The following is a 27,925-nucleotide window of genomic DNA, read 5'->3' as shown; positions in this document are numbered from 1 at the left end:
TGAGGATATGGAAAATAAATAAACACAAAGAGCACTGAAAAAGAAGAGACACAGTGCCAGAGATATTCTAACCACATCATGAATGGAAAGCAGTAAAGGTACTCAGCAATTCCTAGTAGCAGGTGGTTGCAATAGGAAAGAAATACAAGCATTACAAATGGGACCAGAGGAGGCTGGGTGCAGAGCAAGGATGATAAATTATTCTAAAGATCTCACCTTACTGGGGAAAAGAGTGAGGAAGGTGAGTATTCTGGTGGGGGAAATATTGGTTATCATGTTTCAAAAAATAAAGAAATTGATGTCTAATCATAAGTGCTAAAAATTGAAGAGTAGAGTGGCATTTACAAATTAATCAGGGGGAAAAAACAGTAAAGACCCAAGTAAAAATAAATGATAAAGAACTATGGAAGGAATACCAAGAATATTAGTCAAGACATAAAACTCCTACAAATACTATCACTGTCTGACACTCTGCCAGATTCAACTGAAACTAAGCCTGGCTGCAGTCTGTTTCCAAGAAAACAGAATGGGAAAGGGGTAAAGCGAGGCTGGAAATGAAGAGAGGGGCAAAAAGCAGAAAAACATAAATTAAGCAAAACAGGGGCAAGATGGGCAATTACGATCAGGAAAGATTAAAGTTAAAAGTGATACAGTGGACAGTCATGTTTATATATGTAGATATGGATATACATAGACATACACACAGAGATATACATGAGTTCTTACAACTTGTAAAAATAAAATTTCCAGTGGGTAAAAAATGTCAAGTTGTAGAGTTGAAATTTTCACAAAGAAGCAACAAAAGCAGCCTGTGGACTGCTGGACACAGTCCACACTGGCAGCACCTAGAATACTTGTTCAAGTCATTTGCAATGTTTAAAAAGTGTGTGTTTGTGAGGTGCCTGGGTGGCTCAGTTGATTAAGCATCTGACTTCGGCTCAAGTCATGATCTCACCGCTCATGGGTTCCAGCTCCGTGTTGGCCTCTGTGTTGACAGCTCAGAGCGGGGAGCCTGCTTTGAGTTCTGTGTCTCCCTCTCTCTCTGTGTCTTCCTCTCTCTCTGCCCCTCCTCTGCTCATGCTCTGTCTCTCAAAAATAAATAAATGTTAAAAAATTATAATAAATAAACAAATAAATAAATAATTTTTTTTTTAATTAAAGTGTGGTTGGGAGGGTGGAGGGAGAATCTCCCAAAAAAGAATCTAGAAGCAATTCCTCAGAATCCTGTGTAAAAATAGCAGAATCAGCTTGTTTTTGCTTTACCATAGCAACAAAGAATAAGATTTTCAGTTTCCAGTTTGTAAGTTGTAAGGGCATTTGCACCTAGGTCAGTGGTTCTTATCCTGGGTGATTTTGCCCCATAGGTACGTTTGGCAATGTCTTGAGACATTTTTTGATTGTGACAACCAATGGTGGGAAGTCTTAACTGGTATCTAGTGGGTAGAGGCTATGGATGCTGCAAACATCCTACAATTCACAGGACAGTCCCCCAAAACAACAAATTATGTGCCCCACCATGCCAATAGTTCCAAGGCTGAGAAACCTTGCTAGAGTGACCAACTAATGTGGTTTGCCCAGGACTGGAGAGTTTCTCAGAACTAAGAACTTTCAGCTCAAAAACCAGGAAAATCCTACATTATTGTAAATCAAAATGACAGGCAAAATAATATGGCTGTGTAAGGAGCATTTTGGGGCAATCAAGATACTGACCTTAGTTGGACTCCTATCTGTATCTCTACAGATTGCTTCACAGCTCCTTTAAAGTTAATTTGGAGCTACAAATATAAAAAGATAGAGTTTACTACACTTCCAGAAAAATTTTCTTTGGGACAATGTCCTCATAATATTTTTTAACATAGTAAATGGGCATAAAGACTAATCCATAAAGCACTATACATCTGTTAGAATAAAAACAATATAATTAAAAAGTGGAATAATTCTGTTCATAAATGACCCTGATTTTTTTTTTTTTAATTTTTTTTTTCAACGTTTATTTATTTTTGGGACAGAGAGAGACAGAGCATGAACGGGGGAGGGGCAGAGAGAGAGGGAGACACAGAATCGGAAACAGGCTCCAGGCTCTGAGCCATCAGCGCAGAGCCCGACGCGGGGCTCGAACTCACGGACCGCGAGATCGTGACCTGGCTGAAGTCGGACGCTTAACCGACTGCGCCACCCTGGCGCCCCGACCCGGATTTTATAAAAAGAAAATCTTCTCTATATTTCAAAAATAATTCTAATTAATAGACTAATTCTTAGGACTAATATGGGTTTTTTAATAGATATATAGTTAAGATAACTTGCCAAAACTTCAAAAATAAAATTATGCTTTAGAAATATTCTGGTTTCTTTTTTAATTTTTTTTAACGTTTATTTATTTTTGAGACAGAGAGAGACAGAGCATGAACGGGGGAGGGGCAGAGAGAGAGGGAGACAGAATCGGAAGCAGGCTCCAGGCTCTGGCCCATCAGCCCAGAGCCCGACGCGGGGCTCGAACTCACGGACCGCGAGATCGTGACCCACGCTGAAGTCAGACGCTTCACCGACTGAGCCACCCAGGCACCCCAAGAAATGTTCTGTTTTTTAGGGAAGATGTTTCTGCACTGTAAAATTAAATACTGACTCAGAAGTATGGCAACTTTATTTTTTTTTTGAGAGAGGGAGAGAGAGTGCACGCAAGTGAGGGAGGGAGGGACAAGAAGAGAGAGAATCCCAAGCAGGCTCTGTGCTGTAAGTGCAGAGTCCGACAGGGGGCTCAGTCTCACAAACCATGAGATCATGACGAAGTATGGAAACTTTACAGATGCAGTAATTCAGTGGTCTCTTTACGATGATTTTATATTCAGATAAAATTTATCTGAATATAGATTTGGTAGATTTATATTCAGAATAACAATAAAACAGATATAACAATTCCAGACAACCATTTCTACTTATATCACTTTCTTAAAAGCAAACAAACATTTCCTAGATTCCCCCCATATGACTTCCCTTTTAATCTTACTGCCAGAAGTAGGTCACATGCTCATTTTTTTTTAAATTGGGATTTAAAAAAGGCATACAGGCAAAAGACAGGGGTATCCATTCTCACCACTCCTATTGAATTAGCATAGTACTAAAAGTCCTAGCTAGAGCAATCATTCAAGAAAAAGAAATACAACATATTAGAATTGGAAAGGAAGAAGTAAAATTGTCTCTATTCGCAGATGATATGATTTTATATATATAAAATCCTAAAGACTCAACCAAAAAACTATTAGATCTAAGCAATGAATTCAGTGAAGTTACATCATACAAAATTAATATACAAAAATGAGTAGCATTTCTGTACATTACTAACATATTTTCTAAGAAAAATAAATCTATACCATTTGCAATAGCATCAAAAAAACAAACACTTAGAAGTAACTTTAACTACAAAGATGAAAGATGTCTACTCAGAAAACAAAACACTGATGAAAGAATTGAAGGAGACACAAATAAATGGGAAAGAATCCTATAATCGTGGATTGGAAGAATTAATGCTGTTAAAATGTCAATATTATCAAAATTCCTCTATAGATTCAATGCAATCCCTATCAAGATTCCAATAGCATTTTTTTTACAGAAGTAGAAAAAACACTGCTAAAATAAATTTAGAACTACAAAAGCCAAATAGCCTGAATAGCCAAAGAAATCCTGAGAAAGAAGGAAAAAGAGAAGGCATCACACTTACTGATTCAAGTTATACTATGAAGCTTTAATCATAACAACAGTATGGTGCTGGTATAAAACAGACAAACAGACCAATGGAACAGAAAACCCAAGCATACGCAAATCAACTAGTATTTGACAAGGGAGCTAAGAATACTCAATGGAGAAAAGACAGTCTCTTCAATAAATGGTGCAGGGATAATTGGATATTCACATGTAAAAGAATGAAACAGGACCCATATCTTACACCACTCACAAAAATTAACTCAAAATAGATTAAAGACTTACGTGTAAAGACCTCAGATCATGAAACTCCTAGAAGAAAACAGGAATAAAGCTCCTTGACATAGGTCTTGGTAATGAATTTTTGGGTACGACACCTAAAATACAAGCAACACAATAAAAAATAAGTTGGACTGCATCAAACTAGAAAACTTCTGCATGAAAAAAAAAATCAACAAAAAGACTATTTATAGGACAACTGTGGTTAACAATTCATTATCACCTAAAATGTGCCAGGAAGCCACTAAACACTTTTCAAGCAAGCACTAAAACATCAATGATGGAAGTTTTACTCTCACTTAAAAATATTTACAGTTACTTGATTAATTGAGCTCTTATTCTGGGCAGTTAGAGAAGGGTGTCTGTGATTCCCAAGTGAAGATCCTAATCTTCATATCGTTCCCCAGCAATCTTAAGAAAATGGAGATAGTATTTATGGGTTCCCCATGTTATCAATCATTCCTATATTTTTTGAGATCTGAGCTCTCTCTAAAGCAAAGGTCTTTAAATCATGACATAACACACCAAGATCAGAGTTAAAAAAAGTAGAGACCTTAATCTGGTAAATGTCGTTGCTCATTTCTTCCTGATACATTAGACCTGGGGTTAATTCAAATGCAGGAAATAGTGAAGTAACTTCAGTTACTGAGCTGGAAGTTCTCCTTCACCCTTTACTTGAGCAGAGAAGTTCCGTCTGGATGCTCTATGCAATTCTTTATTTCCTTTTTATCAAATTATAGTTGACACGCAAGGTTACATTCATTTCAGGCATACAACATAGTGTGGGTACAACTCTATACACTATGCTATGCTCACCATAGTGTAGCCTCCATCTGTCACATACAACACTATTATAATACCACTGACTCTATTTGCTAAACTGTCCCTTTCATCCCTGTGACTCATTCATTACACAACTGGAATCTATGCAGTACTTTATATTAAATTTTTTCCAGGAACAAAGAGAGTGTTCACACAGCCTTTAGTCTTGAAAATAGAATAAAGGTGGATTGGGGATGGTAAAGCACAAAAGAACAAGATTCTCTCTGAAAGACATTTTCAGCTAATGCTATAACTTAAATTGGAAAGAGTGAAATATTTATATCAGGCTAGGACAGCCCTTCAAGATCTTGGGCCAGTCATTTACCTACTCCCATCCTCTCTAAGCTCTTTCATTTTTTTCATAAAACAACATGGCTGGAGAAGATGGCAAAGGTTATGTGATTGCATTGACGTCAAAATGACTATGATCCATAGCCTATCTATAAACCTCACATAGCTCTCACCCTAACCCATATTGCTGCCACACCCCTCAACCATTGTGGTATGGCTGCTTAATTTCTGTAGTCTTTTTCTAGATATTAGCAAATTAAAACAAATAACACAGTATTTTAGTCCCCACACTGTCCATAGAAGTTAGGAATCCCTCTTCCAACTATATAGCTTGGGTGTTATTTTGCTGAGTTTCTTTAAATGGCTTGAGGATTGCAACACCCGTATCTAGGACTCTGTGATCTGAACATATAAGGGTAAGAATGGATTCTGATTCCACTGAGGTTTTTATTGGGTTCAAAATCAAAGTAGACACAAGGAGTGGACTCTCTTTCTCTAGGTTATATTTAGAAATGGAGGAAGTAAGTAGGCATCGCTCCTTGATGATTTGTGTGGTCTTGCCCAAGGGTGACTCATATGACTTTGGACAATTTTTTTACCTCTAAACATTCGTTTTCTGCAGCCCCTCCACTGCCCCATTTCCTCAGGAAGCAGTACAATGAGGGGGGAAAATGTGAGTTTGGTTTAATATCTTTGTAGTTTTTCATGTTTTTTTTTAAAATGCCCATGCTTTAGAGTTAGGTAGATTAGAGGTCAAAGACATGGTAATAGCCTTGGGAAAGTTACTTATGCCTCAATTTCCTCATCTATGAAATGTGGGTAATTACATGTCCTTTTGAAGGTGATGTTCTTTAAGTGCAGTACCATAATGAAGTATCTTGGCACTTGGCACATACCAAGAACTTGGAAAAGTTGTTTATTTCTCCCTTCATCTTCACCCCTTCCTTTGGAATGAATGTCAAAACCATAAAAATAAATTGCCTGTATTACTTCTATTTTTGTAGAATTCCTATTGAGTACATGTTCTTGATTTTGAGGGGTTCGACAATACTCAGCCTATGAATAAAGTAATCCATGATACATGGATAAACATTCAAAGCTGGCTTTACATCCAGCTTTGTCACTGAACATGTCATCTATCTACTACTACACAGGATGTGATTGATAAGTCAGGGATTCACAGTGTCCCAAAAGGTCATCTCATTGGACTACAGGAAAGACTTTGAAGAAGCCATTTTATACATCAGATCCTGTCCCAGGGAGGTCATCATTTCTAAGTGTGACTCAGGCACTGCTACCCACAGCCCTATCCTAAAACCAGCAAAGCATTTGCTAAGGTGCTCTTCTCCTGGGGTCATAGCCAGAATCCTAGAGGGGTTTTCAGCAGTGGTTGGCAAACTACTACTCAAGGGCCAAATCTGGCCCACTGCTTGTTTTTGTATAACGGGAGCTAAGAATGATATGTACATATTTTAATAGTTGAAAAAAATAAAATGAAGAATAATGTTCCATGGTATGTGAAAATTATATGAAATTCAAATTTCAGTGTCTGTAAATAAAATTGCTTTGAAACACAGCCACACCCATTCATTTGTGCATTGTCTATGTATGCTTGCATGCTACAATGGCAGAATTGCGTAGTTGCTACAGAGACTATATGGCGCACAAAGCCTATTATATTTACCAACTGGCCCTTTACAAAGTTTGCTGTCCCCTAGTGTAGAGCACAGACTCCAGGGCCATGTGGCCTGGAAGCCAAGCTCAGCTCTGTGTTCATCCCACTTAGGAAAATTCTCTCATCTCCTCTGTTTCCTCAACTGTATAATGAGGATGATATAACCATTTACCTTATGGGATTCTATAAGGTTTAAGTGAATATATAAAGTGTTTAGAAGAGGGTCTGTCCATATTAAGTACTGTATGTATCTGTTGTTATTAGTTGCCACAATTTTTTTCATAAACTAAAACAGCAGCAACTTAACAATTTGTTAACAATAATTGTAAGAATTTCATTTGTAGCACTCCATTAAATTTAATTCTTTAGCAGTGGGGTAGTGGGAAGATGTCTGAAGACAACTGAAAACACAACTAGCATAGTTGCTTATCCATAAAGTTCATTCTGCACACTCACAAATATTTCATACACTATATGATCTTTCAAACTTGAGTCTTGAAAGAGCTTACACTCAACTTTGAGTTCAGTCCTCTCCATCTATTCTTTATTCTTGGTTACTTCTATAGAAATGGACTTCAAAGCAGAGGTCAAGTAACAGAAGAGAGAGCCCCAAAATAAATCCGTGCATATACAATTAACTGATCTTCCGCAAGAATGTCAAAAATACACCATTGAGAAAGGATGGTCTCCTCCACAAATGGTGTTGGGAAAACCAGATATCCATACACAAAAGAATAAAAAAATTGGAATCTTATCTTACACTATACACAAAAATCAACTCAAAATGGATTAAAGACAATATAAGACCAAAAACTATAAAACTCCTAGAAGAAAATATAGGGGAAAAATTCCATGACATTGGAGTCTATCTTAAAACCAGCTCTATCTTAAAACCAGCAAAGCATTTGCTAAGGTGCTATTCTCCCAGAGTCATAGCCAGAAGACAATGCCAAGGCAATGATTTCATAGCTATGACAACAAAAGCATAGGCAACAAAAACATAAATAGACAAGTATGACTATATCATACTAAAAACCTTCCGCACAACAAAGGAAACAACAGAATGAAAAGGCAAACCATGGAATGGGATAAAAATGTGCAAACCATATACCCGATAAGGAGTTAGTTTTCAAAATATATAAGGAATTTTTACAACAGCAAAAAACTAATAACCCACTTTGATAATGGGCTAAAGAAGCCAACAGAAACATGAAAAGGTGTTCAACATTAATGGTCATCAGGAAAATGCAAATCAAAACCACAATGAGATATCACCTCACACCTGTCAGAATGGCTAAAATCAAAAACATAAGAAACAATAGGTGCTGGTAAGGATGTGGAGAAAAAGGAACCCTCTTACACTGTTGGTGGGAATACAAACTGGTGCAGCCACTGTGGAAAATAGTATGCAGGTCGCTCAAAAAATTAAAAATAGAGCTACCTAATAAGCCAATAACTCCACTACTGGACACTTACCCAAAGAATATGAAAGCACTAATTTAAAAAGATATTTGCACCCCTGTGTTTATTACAGCATTATTTACAACAGCCAAATTATGGAAGCAACACAAGTGTCCACAAGAAGGACGAATGGGTAAAGAAGATGTAGTGTATATATACAATGGGATATTACTTAACCATAAAAGAGAATGAAATCTGGCCATTTGGAACAACATGGATGGAGGTAGAAAGTATTACACTAAGTGAAATAAGTCTGAGAAAGACAAATACTGTATGATTTTTTATATGTGGAATTTAAGAAACAAAACAAAGGAACAAAGGAAAAAAGACACAAACCAAAAAACAGATCCTTAACTATAGAGAACAAACTGGGAGATGGGTGGGGGGTGGGCGAAATAGGTGAAGAGGATTAGGAGTACACTTAGCATTATTAGCACTGAGTATAGAACTGCTGAATCACTATATTGTACATCTGAAGCTAATATAACTAATATAAACTAATTTAAGTATACTGGATTTAAAATTAAAAAAAATTTTAATGGGCTAAATAATTAAATAAATATTTCTCCAAGGAAAGTATACAAATGGCCAACAAGTACAGGAAAAAGTGCTCAATGCTACTAATTATCAGGGAAATACCACACTGAGCTATCACTTCACACCTCCACTATTAGGAACCCCCACCTGACCAGACAATAAGTGTTGGTAAGTATGTGAAATAATTGGAATTCTTGCATATTGTTGATGGGAGTGCAAAATGGTATATCCACTATGTAAAACGGTATTGAGTTTCCTCAATTAAACTAAATTTAAATTTAAAATAAAACTACCATATGATCCAGGGGTGCCTGGGTGACTCAGTCAATTGAGTGTCTGACTTCCCATGGTTTCGGCCACGATCTCATGGTTTGCGGGTTCAAGCCCCACTTTGGGCTCTGTGCTGACAGCTCAAAGCTTGGAGCCTTCTTTGGATTCTGTGTCTCCCTGTTTCTCTGCCCTTCCCGTGCTAGTGTTCTCTGTCTCTCAAAAATAAATAAACATTAAATTTTTTTTTAAAAAAAGAAAAGAGGATTTCAAAGAGCTATTTACACAGCCATGTTCATCGCAGAATTATTTGCAATAACCAAGATGCAGAAGCAACCCAAATGTCCATCTATGGATGAATGAATTTAAAATGTGGCATATACATGTAATAGAATTTTATCCAGACTTAAAAAGAAGGAAATCGTGTCATATGCTACAACATGGATAAATTTCAAGGACATTATGCTAGGTGAAATAAGCCAATCACAAAAAGACAAATACTTCATTATTGTAATTATTGAGGTATCTGAGGTAACCAATCTCATAGAAACAAACAATGCTGGTTTTGAGGGGCTGGAAGAAGGAGCAAATGGGGAGTAGATGTTAATAGGTACAGATTTTCAGTCACACAGGATGAAAAGTCCTAGAGACCTGCTGTATAACACTGTGCGTATAGTTAACAACACTGTATTGTACACTTAAACATTTGTTAAGAGGGTAGATCTCCTGTTCATTGTTCTTACCACACAAAAGGAAAAAAATAAGAAAAAAGAAAACTCCGCGGAGGCCAAGGACTGAAAAATTGCCTAATCTACCTCGATAATAGCTTTGGAATTTGAAAACAGTAATATACTTCCTAAATCAAACATTAAACAGGTAATACATAGTTTATTTGATAGGTAACAACAGGGACTATTAAAGTTGTTCTCACAACTCAGGACTTATCATCTTTGGAGTTTGAGCAGCCAAAAAGAGGACTTGGAAGAGAGTTATACATTAGAAGAAAACAATGACCCTAGTGGGAACACAGCCCGGAAACTTGGAATGGAGGAACCCGGTCCACCATGGTGAACAGCACGTCACCACACTCAACAGGTGCTCCAACATTTGTTAAATGTTTATGACTTAATTTTTCAGTGCAGCCTCCGTAGCAAATAATGTGAATGTTGCTCATCAGTGCATTTCTTAAAACGTTCAAATTCAGAAAAACATTCATGACTGAAATGACATGAAACCAAACAAACAAAAAAATCTCACACCTGAATTGCTCACATCAGACTGTTCAACGAGGGTGAAAAGAAAAATGCATGAAGAGAACCATTTCCTGAATCTGCCTAAAAGAATAGTTCTAACCTCTCACCTTCCTGAATATTTACCAGGGCACTCTTAGCTTGCCCTAAACTTTTCTTGTATACAAAGTGGCTGAGTAATTTTGGAGAAGGGGGATTGTTTCGCCTGAATCATCGAGATAATTCAAACAACTCATTTGCTAAGAACCTGGGCGGGGTTGCCTTGCCAGTCAATGCCCTCCGTCCTTCCCAGGCCATATGACACCCAGCTTAACCAAGAGTTGACCGCGTCCCCTAGCAAGAAAACAGGCCGGTGTTCAGTGAAACGTGCAACCGCAAACCAAAGGCTCGCTTGCACACAGTTCGTGAAGTTTATTCCTGTTTTCCAAGGGCGTTTTCTTATTTTGATTTTCCAACGTCTCCTTCCCTCACAGGCATCTAAGAGCTGTCCTAATGCATCCAGCTCCTTCCCTGCAAAACTGCACTCCGCTTAGAGCCGGGCGGCCCAGACTAACGAAGTTGGTTAAAATGTTCAAAAGTATCAGAATATAGCCGAGTTAGGAAGAAATAAAGAACCCCCGAGGCACCGTACTGGTGTTGGAATGTGCCATTCGTTTCGCAGGGAGGAATGCCACCGGCGTGAACTGCGTCGCAGGTCCCAGGCACTTGCGGGACCCAGGCTTGGGCGCGACCCCGGCACAGGAAGCGCGGAGCCACGCGGTGCGCACGCAGAGGGCTGAGGCGGGAGCTGAGCGCCGAGCGGAAGGGGGCTCCGGCGCGCGTCCCCCGCTGCCCGCGTGGTGCGTTCCGGGGCGGCCCCGGCGGGAGGGTGAGGGCGGTGGCGGTGGCGGCGGCGCAGTCTGCACCATGGCGTACCCCGGGCACCCTGGCGCCGGCGGCGGGTACTACCCAGGCGGGGTAAGTGCAGCCCGCGCGGGCTGGTGGCCCGGGCGCAACCCTGGGACACCGCGGACGCCGAGAGGCCACGCTGGGCCACTCTGCCGGGGCGGCTCCGCGGGCGCCTCCCGCCCCCACCCCGGGCTTCTCCCTGCCCGCTGCCTCGCCCCAGGCCGCTGCCCTTCGGCCTCATCCTGGGGCTCCCTCCTTCTCCGCGTCCCTTCGCCCTGCGGGTGGCTGCGTGGGGCCGAGGCGCGGGTGGGCTTTGATCCAAGAAGCTCACCCTGTGACTTTGGGACACGCGGCGTGAAATTGTGTAAATTCGCTTCCTTCACCTCCGGGTTTCCCCTGAGAGCAACAGCCATTTTAATCTCGAATGGCCCGGGGATCCACCTCCCATCTTTAAAAGAAAGTGGGATTAAAAGAGAAGTTGGGGGAAGACCGCTAGAGTAAAAGCCTTCCGGGAGGAAGGCCGCCTCGCTGGGCGCCTGGGATGTGCGTCGTCGTGGGAACTGTTTCTGAAAAGGAAAGTTCCTTCGCCGCGCCTCCTCGCCCAGGTGCTCGCCGCCAAATAGCCTAACCGAGACACCTAAGCACGGCCTAGGCTACACCTGTCTCAAAATGCTTCAGAACACCATAATCGTTGTAAAAGGAAAAGGAAGACAATTCCGAGCTCTGCCCTTAAGTTGCTTGCCTAGGCTGCATTTAATCAGTAACCTGCAGGTTAATTGGGATTTTGAAAGTTGCTTCGCTCATGCAGATGTCACTATTCGGGACATCTCATTTTGGTCCAAGCTGCCAGTTTTTACATTGTGATGGAGCGGGAATGAAAGAAAAGGGATGGGATGATTGCAGTCAGAGCGTGCTGGTAGTGGGGAGGTGAACCATGGATGTGACTGGCCGGCATTTGCCTAGCTTTGCACAAAGGCATTCAGTGGTCAAAGAATAACACTGGATTCAGTGGGATGATGCTCTTGTGTTTGTTGTTTTACAGTATGGAGGGGCTCCCGGAGGGCCTACGTTTCCCGGACAAACTCAGGATCCGCTGTATGGTTACTTTGCTGCTGTAGCAGGACAGGTTAGCTTTTTCCATTAATATTAAAGAATTGTCAGAGTCTTCATTTGTATTAGCTGTTGTTAGAGTGGCATGGAAAAAAGAACTCTCCTCTGGAAAAGAATCCCTTTGCTTGTGGAAAGAAAAGAGAAAGAATGAAGTTTATACTCAGTTGCTTATTTCTGCATATTCAGAACAAATTAGAACAAAGTGTTGTTACCTGTATTTATGTTAGTTCACTTCAAGACTAAATTTGTGATTGAATTAATGCCAGAATGAACAGAATAAAGGGCTATAAATATACTGTGAGGATCTGTAAAGTAGAAAGATGTTTTTAGAACGATGAATTGTCAGGGTCCATGGTGGTTTACAGAGAATAAATTCCAGATCTGGTGAACACAAACCCTTGTTAGTACGGTTTACAGACATGTGCCAGTAATCATGTAGTCAGATTCTAATGGACGCTTTCTTTGGATTGAATTTGTTAATCAATTACCCCCTGAGGAAATAGGTACTTATGTTAAAAACTTACCAGCTTCTGGGGCGCCTGGGTGGCGCAGTCGGTTAAGCTTCCGACTTCAGCCAGGTCACAATCTCGCGGTCCGTGAGTTCGAGCCCCGCGTCAGGCTCTGGGCTGATGGCTCAGAGCCTGGAGCCTGTTTCCGATTCTGTGTCTCCCTCTCTCTCTGCCCCTCCCCCATTCATGCTCTGTCTCTCTCTGCCCCAAAAATAAATAAACGTTGAAAAAAAAATTAAAAAAAAAAAAAAAACTTACCAGCTTCAACAAAAGAAAGTTACTTACTATTCCCTTACTATCAGGAAGTGAATCTTGTGCACAGTTTACTTTCTCTTTGATGCTGATGCTGTTACTAGGTCAGCTCTTCCATGTCCGTATAAAGTGTTGTGGCTTGTTGACCCAGAGAGAGAATTAAGGTGGGCTCCTGGAGACCTTTGACTTCTCTATATTGTGTGGTAGGACAGGTGGTGGTGTACATTGAGGAAGGACACTTCCCTAGCTCACCACGCCGCTGTGTATGGTAAATTCACTGCTGGTAGAACCCAGTCCTCTCCAGAAGGGATGTTTGCTCTTTTGTCTTGGCATTTACCTTTGTTTTGATCAAAAGCAAGAAACAGCACAGTCTTAATGTGAAGAAGCTGTAGAATATTATGAGATAAAAATTCAAGACCGCCTTGCAGAAAAGCATTCTAAGAACTATAGCTCAAAAAATTGAATGGAAAATTGAGTCCAAAACCGAAAGAGCTTCCCTTTAAGTATCTGCTTAATCAGTTAATGATCTGTATCTATGAAACCACAAGACAGGGCAAAGCTCAAGACTTGTGTTCTTAGATTGCCTGTGCCTCCAGCCCTGTAAGTGACCCCACCTGCTCCTCTTGCAGCAGCCTGGGCCTACCCCTACATCAGCATAGCCATTGTCTTTCAAATTATTGATCCTGCTCTGCACTTAGAAGTTACAATCCTCATGGACGTGAGGGATTTAGGTATTTTATTTTTAAATCCCTAAAAACAACATATATCTAGTTGTGAACTTGGTTAGCCAATAAATAGGCACTGGGAACCTGTATCTTCCAGATATAATTGTAGTTCTGAAAAAAACCATTCACCTCATCATAAACCAAGGTGATCACAAAGGCCTCTGTTTTATCCAGACTTTTTATTCATGGATGTTAGATTTGTATGCTGCTATGCCTTTACCACCCCCGCCCCCCACAAAAAAATAGCTAGAAAGAGGAATAAGACTTTAAAGCAACTATATAAATAATTTTAAATGCTTAAATGGCAGTTTCTTAGCTCAGACTAAAAGAAGAGTAGTTCAAGACAGAAACTAATTTCATTCACACATTAAAAAAAAAACTTGTGTATCAGAAGAAGAAACTGAATTTACCTCAGTGTTTCATTAAAAAGACCAACCTTCCGCTTGAAAATTTAATCCCAAATCTAATTGAGGAACTTAGAGGAATGATGAGAAGATAATGTTAATACTAAAGTAGAGGTGTAAGCAGCTTTCCAACCTTGTGAATTCATATGTAATAATTATTTAAAATAGAGTCTGAAATTGAATGCCCACTTAAGTATCACGAAATGTATTTTGTTTGTTTGTTTATGGCCCTAAATATGCATTTGTGGAAGAGGACTTAACTATTTGTTTCTCTTTCATTATTATTTTTGAAAGTAGAATTGGGAAAGGAATGCCTATGTTTGGAAGGCATTCTTTTTTCCAAAAAAAAAAAAAGGTCTTACGCATGAAAATGCTCATTTTCTTTGTCATTGCTAAAATAATATACTGAAAGTAAACAAAGAACTAGAAGGTACAAATCATTATTGTAATTTGTCTTCCTATTTTTTTTTTTCTTCAAAAGGATGGGCAGATAGATGCTGATGAATTGCAGAGATGTCTGACACAGTCAGGCATTGCTGGAGGATACAAACGTAAGTTCACAATCCCACAGTACTCTTCTGTCTCGTATTTTAACTTCCTTATGATTATAGCCTCCAAGGAAATTGAGCTTTTCTGATCCAGCATAATTTAGAATTTCAAAAGCTAATTTTGGTTGTTTATTATCACAAAATGTGAATTTGAAAACAGCTATTAATAAATCATTCTACACTACCTGCCCGTTTAGCGGGTCCATTGGATTTGGAACCTTTGGAAGCAATGAGAGGGACAGCGTGGTCTCCTTCACAGAGGACGAGGTGAGGTGCTGAAATGAAATCTGCTAGGTCAGGTGTCATTAATGGCAGGAGCTAACATTTACAACTGACCATTTGCCAAGAGTTGACTGTCCTGAGGCTGATGGCACTTAGGACTTTGAGTGCCTGGTCCTGTGCAGCTGCTCCCCAAATGGCCTGTCCTGCACTCCTAGTTCTGAGGGGTCAGTCCTGTCCCGCATTCCCCGCAGTGGCTGGTCCCACCCCTGGTCCTCAGGAAACCGGTTCTGCATTCATGGGCTCTGAGCATGCTGCTGGCAACATGAGCGCTTGCCATGACATCCCCCAGGTCTTTCTTCATTTCTCTTTCTGCTTCAGAGAATGTGGGCAGGCTATGTTTGAAGTGCCCTTCCTAATTTCTTAACTCTTTGCACCAGTCTTCCTTCTGCCCTGGTCCTCAGTTCTGCCACCTTATAATTCAGTGCTTACACCACCTTCCTGCCTTTTGAAAGAGCTCTTTGCCACGAGCTACAGATGGGGAATGATTGCAGAAGTACTGCATCTTATCAGTGCCTCTCATCATCCCATGTACATCCCACTTGCTTCTTTTCCAATCGGATCCTGACCCTGACAGATCCATAAGGTAGAAAGTAGTGTCTTGACTTGCTAACTTCTTTGCCTGTTGTTAATGGGGACAAAACATCAAATCAGAGCCTTAGCTGTTGGTAAATTGTGAATTACAATGCTCAAACTACAGGGGTGCCTGAGTGGCTCAGTTGGTTAAACGTCTGACTCTTGGTTTTGGCTCAGGTCATGATCTGTTGGTTTGTGAGTTCGAGCCCTGCGTCAGGTTCTGCGCTGACAGTGCAGAGCCTGCTTGGAATTCTCTCTCTTTGCCCCTACTGCGTGATCTGTCTCTCTCAAAATAAATAAATAAACTTTAAAAATAAAATGCTCGAACTAGAAGTCACACATGAAGATTTATAGTCGCATTTTCTTTGACTGTTTGACATGGCATATTTACTAGATGGCTCTCTTCTTAAACTATTTGCATTTCTATTTTTACCCTTTGTATTATATGACTTAAGTATCCTATTAATATTTCCTAGTTGGAGGAATTAATATGAAAGAGGAACCGTTTGCATTTCTCATTTAATCTGGTCCTAAACAAAAGAAGCACTTTCTAGATTTGGGAATTTTTTTTTTTTTTAAGTGTTGTAGGGAATACATTTAAAGTGTTAAATGTTAACCTCAAGCAGTTGGGGCTAGTGAACATAGCAGGTTTAATAGGGTTTATGAAAGTGAGCTGTGTAGCAACATAAACTATTACTCTGTACCCTTTCGGTAGAAGAGGTGTGGCAGGTTTTAAAATCTGACTAACAAATGGGCTGTGTATCCTGGGAGAATAGTCCTTTTAAAAATTTCATGTGAGGAGGTGCCTGGGTGGCTCTTGTCAGTTAAGCGTCCGACTCTTGGTTTCAGCTCAGGTCATGGTCTCATGGTTCATGGGTTTGAGCCGTGCATAGTTTCTGTGCTGATAGTGCAGAGCCTGCTTGGAATTCTCTCTCCCTCTCTCTCTGCCCCTCCCCTGTTCATGTTCTCACGCTCTCTCAAAATAAATCAACTTAAAAAAAAATTTTTTTTTAATTTCATGTGAGAAAATCATGTTTAGTGATGGCCTTAGAGCAGTGAGTTATAGGGAAGACATTTCCTGAGTCATCAGAGCCATGTGATTGAATTAATTTGCTTACCATCCTCTGGTTGTGGAGGCTGTAATAAATCACAAAACCATCCTGCTTGTGAAGTGTCACAGTGAGTTTCATGATACAGAAATTATACAGCCATTGGTGTTTTTTAAACCCAGCTTCCAAACCAAAAAGTACAGGTGGAGGTGGAATGAGGAACAGAGAGTATTCCAGCCTAGTTCCTACAGTCATCTTCTCCAGCTTAAAAGGAACCGGTCATACTCAGAAGTGGAGTTGATAAGAGACGTTGCTCTAGTCTGTAAGATAGTAATGCAGCTTCTTTTTTTCCCCCTTGAGTGTAGCTGTTACTCTATGGTAAGGCTGAGAGAAACAACTGAAGGTAATGTTTTCCTGCTAGGTCCATTACATTTTGGATTTCTACTAGAAGAAAAGATGTATGAGGCATTTTAGTAGAATAAACAGGAGAAGGGAGAGAGTAAAAATAAAATTATCAAAGACTCTTGAAGCTATTTAAAATAGAATAGCACTAGTAAAAGCTATTTCTTGGGACACCTAGGTGGCTCAGTAGGTTAAGCGTCCAACTCTTGGTTTCGGCTCAGGTCATGATCTCACAGTTCGTGAGTTTGAGCCCCATTTAGGGCTCTGCACTTAACAGCACAGAGCCTGCTTCAGATTCCCTTGTCTCCCTCTTTCTTTGCCTCTCCCCTGCTCACACGTGCTGGGTGTGCACGTGTGCTCTCAAAGTAAATTTTAATAAATAAAAGCAAACTATTTCTGGAGAAAAATAAAATTAAAATTGAGCAAGAGTTTTCCCTACCCAAACTTCTGTGACATCAGTGTTCTAGTTCCATTAGAACTGTCTGGAATAGTGAATTTTCTGTCATTCACTTTTGTTGCCTGCCCATCACGTTCCCTCTTTTAAACCCTTCTCATAAAAGATGACCAGATTTTTGGGCTTCCTGACACATCCTCTAACCTGTTAGTTTCTTCTTCTAAAATTCTTTGGTAGCTCCTTGGTACCTGTAAAACAAAACCTAAACACCTTAGTAGGAATTCAAGATCTTCTAATGTAGCCTCATCAAACATACTTCCTCCCACTTACTTTGCTTGGCCTGAACTTTCCTGATTCACTTTGCTTATGCTGGTCCATAGCTCTACTTAACTGTCCCCAAATGTCCCTCATCTTTCCTGTCATTCAAGGCTTGACTTAAATGCTGCTGCTTCTGTGAAGTGTTTCTTAGTAGGAAGGAGCCTCCTCAGTACTTCCTGGTACTGCTTACTGTCTCCATTATGGTTCGTTCACCACTCTCTACCTTGATTAGAGTTGCATGCATGCATGACTTCTCTTTTCCTTAGACTGTCAGGGCAGGATCCAGTTTTTAATTTGTATCTCCAATGTTCTTGGTATCCTGGGCCCTGTACATAATGAGTACCTAACAGGCATTTGTTGAATTAATGAGTATGGAAGATTTCCTAAAATGGAGAAAACATAGCTCTATACCCTTATTGGTATTTTGACTTATGATTTGTCTTAAGGGATTATACAGTCCTTTTAAGTATCCGTAAAAATGAGATTTTATTTTTAAAAACCTATCCTGCGTATACTGGTTGAGGGGAGTGTATAGCTGTCTACACAGGGATGAGGGGTCCTATCTATTCAGCCGTCTAACCAATACATTTTAATGGATACCATCATATGCAAGGTGCCAGGCTGTGCACCCACAAGTGGTGCCTGTGGGACACAGTGAAAAGTGCTGGGATAAGTGAAGTAGAGAGGCTGTGGGCCCACATAGGAGAGGCACATAACCCAGAAAGTGGTCAGGAAAGTTTTCCTGGCAGAACTGATGCCAAACTGAGGAGAAATGAAAGTCAAGCAGAAACCAGGCAGACCAAGAAGTGAGAGGGATAAAGGGCAGTTGTGCCCCAGGCAGATAGAACAGCATGTACTAAAGACCCACAGGTAGGGGGAAACATGTGCATGTGCAGTCAAAGAACTGGGAGAAATTGGCCTTGAAGATGGAATGTGAAGGTTGAATAAAGAGCAGGAGATTAGCTGAACTGGGAACATATGCATATGACTTCATATGCCACTTAGGTGCTTGGACTTCATCCTGACAGCAGTGCAACATGTCTACTGGGTTTTGTATAGAAGAGCACATACTGTTCTGGATGTAGCATAAAAACCAAATTGCGGGGCATGGGTATGGGGGGTGTGGAGCACGGGGAGTCAGGGACACCTGTTAGGTGGCCATTGGAGTCATCAGGTGAGTAAAATACTTCCTAAACGAGGGAAGTGATTATGGAACTGGAAATGGATAGGTCCTAAAGCCATTTAGAAGGCGATTGAGGGGCGCCTGGGTGGTTCAGTCGGTTGAGCATCCGACTTCAGCTCAGGTCATGATCTCGCAGTTTGTGAGTTTGATCCCCACATCATGCTCTGTGCTGACAGCTCAGAACCTGCTTCAGATTCTGTGCCTCCCTCCCTCTCTCTCTGCCTCTTCCCACCTTGTGCTCTGTCTCTCTCTCTCAAAAATAAACATTAAAAAAAGAAGAAGAAGAAGGTGATTGAATATCAGGGAACAGGGAACTGGGGACACTCCCTGGTTTCTGGCTTGGGTGACTGAGTGGATGGAGATGTTACTTGTAGCACTTGGGACACAGGGAAGCTGTCTGCCTTACAGCCCCTCAAAATCCTTGACTTAAAGTCAGACACAAGTGGATCTGCCTCTTGGTTGACAGGCCCTCTAGAGCATTGGTTCCTAAACTTGAGCTATGTCAGCATCACTGGATTGCTGAGCCCTGTCCTAGAATTTTTCATTTAAAAGGTCTGAGGTAAGACCGGAGAATTTGCATCTGGAACAAGCTTCCAGAAGATTCAGGTGGTCCAGGTCCACCAGCTGTTTTTATGTGAAAATAAATCACCTGGGGATCTTATTTAAATGCAGATTCTGATTTTTTTGGTGTAGGTTAAAGGCCGAGATTCTGTAATTCTAAAAGGTCCCAGATGATGTTAACATGGCTGGTCCAGGAATCATACTTTGAGAAGAACAGTGGTCTCAACCTTGGCTGCTCACTGGAATCATTGAGAAGCTTTAAAAAAAAACAGTCATGCCTTGGTTCCATGCTCAGGGATTCTCATTTAATTGCTCTGTGGTGATGGTGACAATACTGTATTGTATACTAGAAAATAGCTAGGAGAGTTGATCTTAAAAGTTCTCATCACACAGACGAAAAAGTTAACTATGTGAGGTGATGGATGTGTTAAATAACCTAATTATGGTTATCATTTTGCAGTATGTGCATATATGAGATCATTACATTATACACCTTAAACTTACAGAATGGTATTTGTTAATTATATCTCCGTAACGCTGAGGGGAAAAAAACTGTTCTGTGGTGCAGCCCCAGTACTATGATCTTTTAAAGCTTCTGGGTGATTCTGATAAGCACCCGGGATTGAAAACCATTGGTCTAGATCAGAGAGACTTCGTGCCTCCACACAACTTAAGAGTCAGAATGAAGAATCAACCAACTCTTTCTCAAAAGTGTGTAGAAGTGTTGCTTCCTGTCACCTCAGAGACCTGTATCTGTGGATTAGATGGAGTTTGAAGGGCCAAAACAGAGATAGTCCTCCACCTTTTATTTCATGTTCCAGAGTATGCCAAACACAGGAATCTGTTAAAAGTGGAAAATTTATAGTTTATACTGTTTGGAAACACTACAGTACTGAGAGTTAGCTCAGATGTATTTGAAATTCAGTTTGTTGGAGACAAAAATGAAGCTAGTAAGAGCTGTAAAAATGTTAGTTCTGTGTGCCTCTCAACAAACTTGCAGAATTTATGCCAGCTTTGCCCACCTGACCTTTGTCCCTTCTGCCTTCTAGCCTTCTAGCTTCTTTGTACCTATATATTTCCCCAGTCATTGATTCTCATGAACAGAATGGAAGATGCAAGGAATTTTTTCTTTATATTTGCTAATGCTTAGGTAGGTCATCAGTAGGCCCATTAACTAGTAAATATATTCTAGTGTGTTTTTCTAAGTGTCGTATAGAAATGTCCTCAGAATATATTCAAGCTGTTCAAAAACTCAAAAGCCTTCCGAATCATGGTCATCACTGAATTGGTCATTATATCGTATTCCAGAGTGCTCTTACTTAACACTGTTCTAGCAAGCATATTTATCTGGTTTCGTATATAAACTTACTGTATATAAAAAGGTGTCATAAGCTATATGAGGTAGGAGGTAATTCAGTGTGTGACATTAAAGGGGAAAGAAAGGTAAACAAATGAACTAGTGACACAGAACAAACAAAACCAGCAATTGATAGTCAGGAGTAGAAATGTAGTAACCCTATCTTCCTACTCACCATGGTGAATATAATACATTATGGTTCATTATGGTGAATTAAACTCACTATATTACAGTTTCAAAGGCAAAAAAGTATATAAAACTTTTTTAAAAAGACTATATTAGTGGCACCTGAGTGGCTCAATTGGCTAAGTGTCCGACTTCGGCTCAAGTCATGATCTCACTTCGTGAGGTTCGTGGGGTCGAGCCCCGTGTTAGGCTCTGTGCTGATAGCTCAGAGCCTGGAGCGTGTTTCGGATTCTGTGTCTTCCTCTCTCTGCCCTTCCCCTGCTCGTGCTCTGGCTCTCTCTGTCTCTCAGAAATAAATAAATGGTAAAAAAAAATTTTTTTAAGACTGTATTATAGAAAATGTATGCCTATCTAAGAACAGAGATAATTATTACGAACTTCCATGCACCTGTCACCCAGCTTCAACAATTATCAGTGTGTTGTTATTCTTAGTTCATGTGTAACCCTGTCTGTTTTCTTTTGAAGCTCATTCCAGATATCTTAACATTCATTTCATCTACAAATAACTTCAGTATATACTTTTCTAAAAGATAAGGACATTTCCCTCACCAACTTCAAAGCCATTATCATACCTAAAAATATTAATAGTACAATGCAATACTTTTTTTAAAAGATTTCGATTAAAGTTATTAAAATCAAATTTGGATTCTGCAAGGAATCCCCTCTATCCGGAAAAAATCTGCTTCAAAACTCCCATGTTGTTTGACATATAAAAATAAGATTGTGTAAATAAATAGTCATTTTCCTAATGAATTTGAATGTATGCAATATAATGTGAATTTTTGAAACTATTATGTGCTTTTTTTGATTTAACAGCTTTTAACCTGGAGACTTGTCGGCTTATGGTGTCAATGCTGGATGTATCCTTTACTTTGATTGATGTCTAGAGTGTTTTTTTCTGATCACCCTCCCCCCAAAAAAAAATTCTTCCTAAAAGAATTTATCTAGGAATTAATACCCAGTAAACACAAGGTGACAGATGACCACAAAAAAAGTTTTCTGAAATCATTAGCTTTTAAGATGTAGTTTGGTGTGAAAAAGGAAAGGAGCTCAGTAAATAGAATGTTGGTTCTTCAAGAATTCAAGGAAGCATCAGAGAACACCTATAGAAATCAGAGTGGTCTGGCAAGGTTTTTTGCTTTAACAGTGAGCTATGCATGATTCACACCTGATCTTCAGGCAGTGGAATTTCTCACATCACAGTTACAGCACTCAGGTTAGCTAGTGGTGACCCTGCAGTGCCTTTCATCCCACCTCCTTTTCCAAAAGTGAAAACCCTGGGTCTGGAAGGGCCCAGCAAATGAATGTTAAAGCCAAGACCCCAGTACCCTAGCAGCATACCCTGGGGCGCCCAGAAAGTGCGGCACAGTTCCAGGAACTCTGTTTTTTACATGTGGCTCACAGTGGCCACGTTATTTCATTGTAATCACCTCACATAGATTATCTTTTTCCCACAGTGGAAATACGTACTCAGCTTTTCTCCCTAGGCCCTTTTTATTATCTCATTGGAGTATGTTTTTATTATATTACACTAAGAAGAACATACAACATTTTTAACCTTTTTAGCAGAAAGATCATTATATTCCCTTATCCTTGATCTTGAATTGTTACAAAATGTTGCAAAATAAAGATACTCTAATCCTTGATTATAATTCAGAGAGATATGTCAGGCACAATGGGTTTCAATGAATTTAAAGAACTCTGGGCCGTGCTGAACGGCTGGAGACAACACTTCACCAGTTTTGACAGTGACAGGAGTGGAACAGTGGACCCTCAAGAACTGCAGAAGGCCCTAACCACAATGGGTGGGTATGGCTAACTCGAGCCACCTGGTCGGCATAATTCTGTGTTAATTTCTAAAACTAAGTACTATGGGAAGGCAGTTTCCGATTTCTAGAAGAAGTGTATACTCATAATTACATAATACACACATAGTTGCTAGTGTGTATTCATAATTAAAATGAGTGTGCCCCCAGTCTGAAAAAAATTGTGCTTGATTATTTTCAACGGTCTTCTTGTAATCCTTTCACGTTATTTTTTTCACTGGGTGATTTTCCTTCCTTCAGGATTTCGGTTGAGCCCCCAAGCTGTGAATTCAATTGCAAAACGATACAGCACCAATGGCAAGATCACTTTTGATGACTACATCGCCTGCTGTGTGAAACTGCGAGCTCTGACAGGTGTGTTCTTTGAGATGGTGTCTATCCAAAGGCCAAGAAGACACAACTTGCATTACATTTCATTTTCAGTGTTCTGAACTTCTTTTGTCCCTGATCAGTCTTTCCACCCCACCTCATTTCAATGGCTTTTTTAACACTGCTATTAAACCTATCTAGCAGAGTAATTGTGTTTTTTGTTTTCAGAAATTCTTTCAGATTAGTGATAATCTGCCATTAAAATAATCTTAACTTTCACAAAATGTTCCAAAATATGATAAGCTAATTTGTGCACTTTTGATCAGAGTATGAGTAGTATTCTGTGATTTCTCCCTATAATGTAAATATGTGAAGAGAGTAAAATTACTCATTTGTAGCTCTCTTTCCTAAGTCCTCTTGTTGGAAAGTAATTTTAAATGGTAGTCATTTAAATGGTAGTGATATTAAATGGTAGAACGTACTTCTTAGATGAGGCTATATTAGTAATCTCTACTTTTCTATCCCCTCTTTTCTTTCTTTTGTATATTTTTGTTGTTCCAGTCTTCTCTTTAGTCTTTTTTACTCTTTTTAAAATGTGGTTTTGTAATTTTTTTTTTTTTTTTTTGCATCCTAACAAAAATTTGAGGTCAGTTTTTTTTTAATTTAAATTCAAGTTAGTTAACCTACAGTGTAGTAGTAGTTTCAGGAGAATTTAGTGACTCATCACTTACATATGACACCCAGTGTTCATCCCAACAAGTGCCCTCCTTAATGCCCATCACTCATTTAGCCCATTCCCCCTACCCATCTCTCCTCCAGCAACCCTCAGTTCTCCGTATTTAAGAGTCTCATGGTTTGCCTCCCTCTCTTTTTCTTATTTTTCCTTCCTTTCCCCTATGTTCATCTGTTGTGTTTCTTAAATTCCACATATGTGTAAAATCATATTACATTTGTCTTTCTCTGACTTATTTCACTTAGCATAATATACTCTAGTTCCATCCACGTTGCAGGTAGCAAGATTTCATTCTTTTTGATTATTAAAGTAAATTCTTTTCAATAGCACAGAACTCAGATAAGTGAAATATTTTATTACAGCCCGTTTGTCATATTAGGGACTCCCATCTATCCATTTCCTAATTAAACATTATCTATGTTATTAACAAGTTTGAAATTCTGTGTTTTCATCACAACTAAGTAATGGCCTTGGAGGTCACATGGCTTTTACTGACTTTGGGATAAGATGCTTTCTTCCAGCTGCACATTGAAAAAGACAGTTGACTAACTTCTACATTGTTGTATTACTTTGTTGTTTATTAAATTTATTCATGTTCATTGTAGTTGGCTTCTTTGCTGTGGTCTTTTGTTTATGTTAGCTGGTTTTACAACTCACATGTTTCTACAGTTTGAACCCAATGCCAAAATAAGTAACTATTGTGATTTCAGATGTTACAAAAATAACCATAAATTTTACTGTGGTGTTTTACAGACAGCTTTCGAAGACGGGATACTGCTCAGCAAGGTGTTGTGAATTTCCCATATGATGATGTAAGTCTCCGTAAATTCACAATTGGGCATCCCTTTTGAAGTTAGCCATTAAGAGCATCTTAAGGATGCAGAGTAATGAAGGATTAAATGATCAGGAGTTACCGTTCAAAATTTATCAATTTCATTTATTATTAGTCTTACTCATAGACCACTGTTTGATTCGCATTAAAAGACTTGGTTCAAAGCCCAACTGGTCTCACTTGCTGGTGGGGTCACTTAGGCAGGTTTCTTCATTGCTCCAAGACTATTTGAGGAGAGGAAGTAGTAATGCCTTCTTCCCTGGGCTGTTGTGAGATTTCAGTCAGAAATGTCCCTGAAAACACCATGCAGATGTTGCTGTTTTTGGCTTCATCGAATAAATATCTCAGTCACTGAGAAGTAAATTTAACAACTCTAAGCTGTACTTGACACACCCATGTTCTTCATTGAGGCTATAAAGCACAAACTTAAGTTGCAATTTAAAACAATGTATTTACTAAACAGCCACACTAAATATGATAGGACAAGGCAAGGCCACGTAACCAATGTGAACATAGCCAGTTGTCATCTCTGATGGCATTAGCTGAATACACATAACTAGGGAGATGCTTAGTTCTTCTATTTTTTGGTCAGCTATGGACTTTAAAAAATTGCTTTCAGAATAGCAGTCACTGTGATAACTGAATGTTCTAAAGGTTTCTCTGCTACAAAATGCAAGGATGCACATATTTTCAGTTTGGCAGCTGCCACAGTTCAGATCATTTAAAAAGGCTTATATGTAAGTATGTTTATTTCTTCTGCTTAAAGGTGTGTTTTCATTAGTGTGTATCAGTGTCTCGGGTGACAGTCCTGTCATTCTTTCCAAAGATGGAAAAGCAGCCTATGGAGTGGAAAGTGCATGGACTTTGGCCTCCAATGGGCTCTTAGGAGATTTTAAATGTTCCCCTTTATCTGAAAGTGATCATCAGCTTGGCCTTGTAGGAATGCTGTAGGGATTAGCATACACAGTGCCTCACTGGTGTCGGAAGAATGAGAAAGAAAATTGATAGAAAAGCAGAGTGTTGGTGTTTATGGTGAAGCAAACATTTCACAGCAAATGCTGATGCCTCTCAACTTGGGTTTCTGAATTGCAGAGGAAAGGTCATATATTCCATTTCTGTGTATACATATACTTGCATGCTAGGATTTTTTTACAATTAAGCAGATTTTAAGGGCATAACCTATTTAAAGGTGCTGGTGCCAGAGCAGTGGGGTACTACTGTGTAGTTTGGAGGTCCCCAGGTGATTTAACAGTATCAACTGTTATTTCTGAGTGGGTACCTTTTACCATGACCATTACCATTTCTAGATTCTGAGATATTTGGAATTTAAATATTCGTTATCCATTGAAGTAAAGTCTGCTTTCTGTAAGAAGAGAAACCCACTCGATTTTCTATTAGACTGCTTCCCCTACAAACATGAATCTTTCTGTCTATCATGTACTTTTATTTTAGAAATGGATGTTTCTTGATCCATAATTCAATTTAGGAAAACAAAATGTAAACTGCCAAAAAATAAGCTAGGGTGTACTCAGTGCCACAATGTGTGCAGGGTAACGTGGACTTGGTCTCTCTTTCAGTTCATTCAGTGCGTCATGAGTGTTTAAATCAAGAGGAAGCTGCATGAACATAACCGACATTCCGACTGGAGTCCTCTTTTGCCTTTGCCTTCAGTAACGTGTGTAACTTGCATCACTGCTTTTCCTTAAGGGCCGTCATAAACGTTTATTACTTTGTGTACAACTGAAGTTTTTAGTATTGATAATAAATTCTTTGAAATTTTACTAATACAAGATCGGGTCTCTTATACCACTTAGAACTTCGTTGAGCCATTGTCAGTGATGCCTTATTTTGTTGCTGAGCCTCTTTTATGTAAATTTCAGCATGCAAAATGTTTAAGGCACATTATGTATTTTTCATTGTAAGATACTTTAAAATGTTCCCATCAGACTATATTGTTCTTATCTTTCCTAGAAGAGATTTTACATGGTATTGAAGGCCTTATGTGTGGAGTATTCTTATCATGTAAATGATTTATACCCTTTTGGATGCAGGAAAAAAAAAACAACGAAAAACCATGATAATCCATGTCAGGCTTCACCTTAGTGGAAACTTAAGAACAGGCTTTAAGGCTTACACATTTTTGATGGCCACACAATTGGACAGGGAGCATGAGTGATTATTTTCTGCCTCTTTAACACCTGTTGAACCATTTGAGTGGCAAATACTATCTGTCACCAAGTTTTTTTGTCATCATCCACCTAGACCTTTATTAACTGCACTTAAAAATCTTGTAAATTATGGGCTTAACTATGTAAAAAAAGAAAACTGATGGAAAGAAACCTAAGGGAATATATGAAAATATTAACTATGGTCATTTTTGGCTTATGAGATTCTAGGTGACTTGAATTTCCTTGATAGATTTTAGTATTTTCCAAGTTTTCTATAATGTGTGTGCTTTCCTTCTAAAATCAGAAGATAATTTTTAAAATATTGATAGATCCATTTTGATAGGCCACGCATTCACACTCACATTATAAAATATACACAGAAAAAGGACTGGAAGAGAGACCAAGATATTGATGTTGCTACCACTGGCAGTCAGGGTCATGAGTTCATTTTCTTCCTTCTTACTATTGTTCCAAATAATCTCTGATAAGCAAGTATTGCATTTATAATGGAAGACTTTTTTTTTTTAATTTTTAAACCACGTGATTTTAAGTAGGATCTGGAGTCCAATACCATAGGCTGTGTCTCTTCCTGAATATGTAAATTAATCATCTCAGATAATCTCAGAGCCTCAGTTTCCCCATCTTCGCAAAGGAGATTAATACTCCATGGGATAGTTCTGAACATGAAAAAGTGCGTTGGTTTAATAAGCACCAATAAAGTTTCCGTTTCTTGGATTTAAAGCTGGTCTGGTTTGCTCTTTTTTGCGAGAGAGCACAAGAGGTGAAACATGATGCGGTTGGCCTATTTTCTCCCTGCCAGCAGAATATCTGTCTTATTTTAGGGCTCCAGTGTGATAGCTACCATTCAGATGATCAATTATTTGTCACCAATGAGAAAACATTTCTAAGCATCTTCAGCCTCATTTCACTTGGTTATTTTTTCAAATATTGCTAAAATATATTAAATTTATAAATATTTAGCCTTAAGTATGTCAAGTATTCACACCTGGACTACATATGTGAGGCAGCCTGCTTTAT

General features: G+C 39.3%; 1 protein-coding gene across 1 annotated transcript; it reads left to right on the top strand.

The window, feature by feature from the left end:
• Positions 1–11,127: 11,127 nt before the first annotated feature.
• On the top strand, positions 11,128–27,628 carry SRI (sorcin). The gene is made up of 8 exons (XM_045494748.1): positions 11,128–11,235; positions 12,209–12,292; positions 14,648–14,717; positions 21,836–21,879; positions 22,677–22,824; positions 23,086–23,199; positions 24,641–24,699; positions 26,297–27,628. The coding sequence occupies exons 1-8, from the start codon at positions 11,185–11,187 to the stop codon at positions 26,321–26,323; spliced, it is 597 nt and encodes a 198-aa protein (XP_045350704.1). The 5' UTR covers positions 11,128–11,184; the 3' UTR covers positions 26,324–27,628.
• The last annotated feature ends 297 nt before the right edge of the window (positions 27,629–27,925 follow it).

The sequence above is a fragment of the Leopardus geoffroyi genome, chromosome A2 (genome assembly GCF_018350155.1).
Source record: "Leopardus geoffroyi isolate Oge1 chromosome A2, O.geoffroyi_Oge1_pat1.0, whole genome shotgun sequence".
In the NCBI taxonomy this organism is placed as follows: domain Eukaryota; kingdom Metazoa; phylum Chordata; class Mammalia; order Carnivora; family Felidae; genus Leopardus; species Leopardus geoffroyi.
This window is presented reverse-complemented; position numbering and strand designations above follow the sequence as displayed.

Bases quoted from the DNA above. Each gene is read 5' to 3' on its own strand.
- SRI (XM_045494748.1), top strand. From the start codon at position 11,185: ATGGCGTACCCCGGGCACCCTGGCGCCGGCGGCGGGTACTACCCAGGC. The intron at 22,825-23,085 runs GTGGGTATGGCT...TCCTTCCTTCAG, and splicing joins GAAGGCCCTAACCACAATGG to GATTTCGGTTGAGCCCCCAA. The intron at 24,700-26,296 runs GTAAGTCTCCGT...TCTCTCTTTCAG, and splicing joins TGAATTTCCCATATGATGAT to TTCATTCAGTGCGTCATGAG.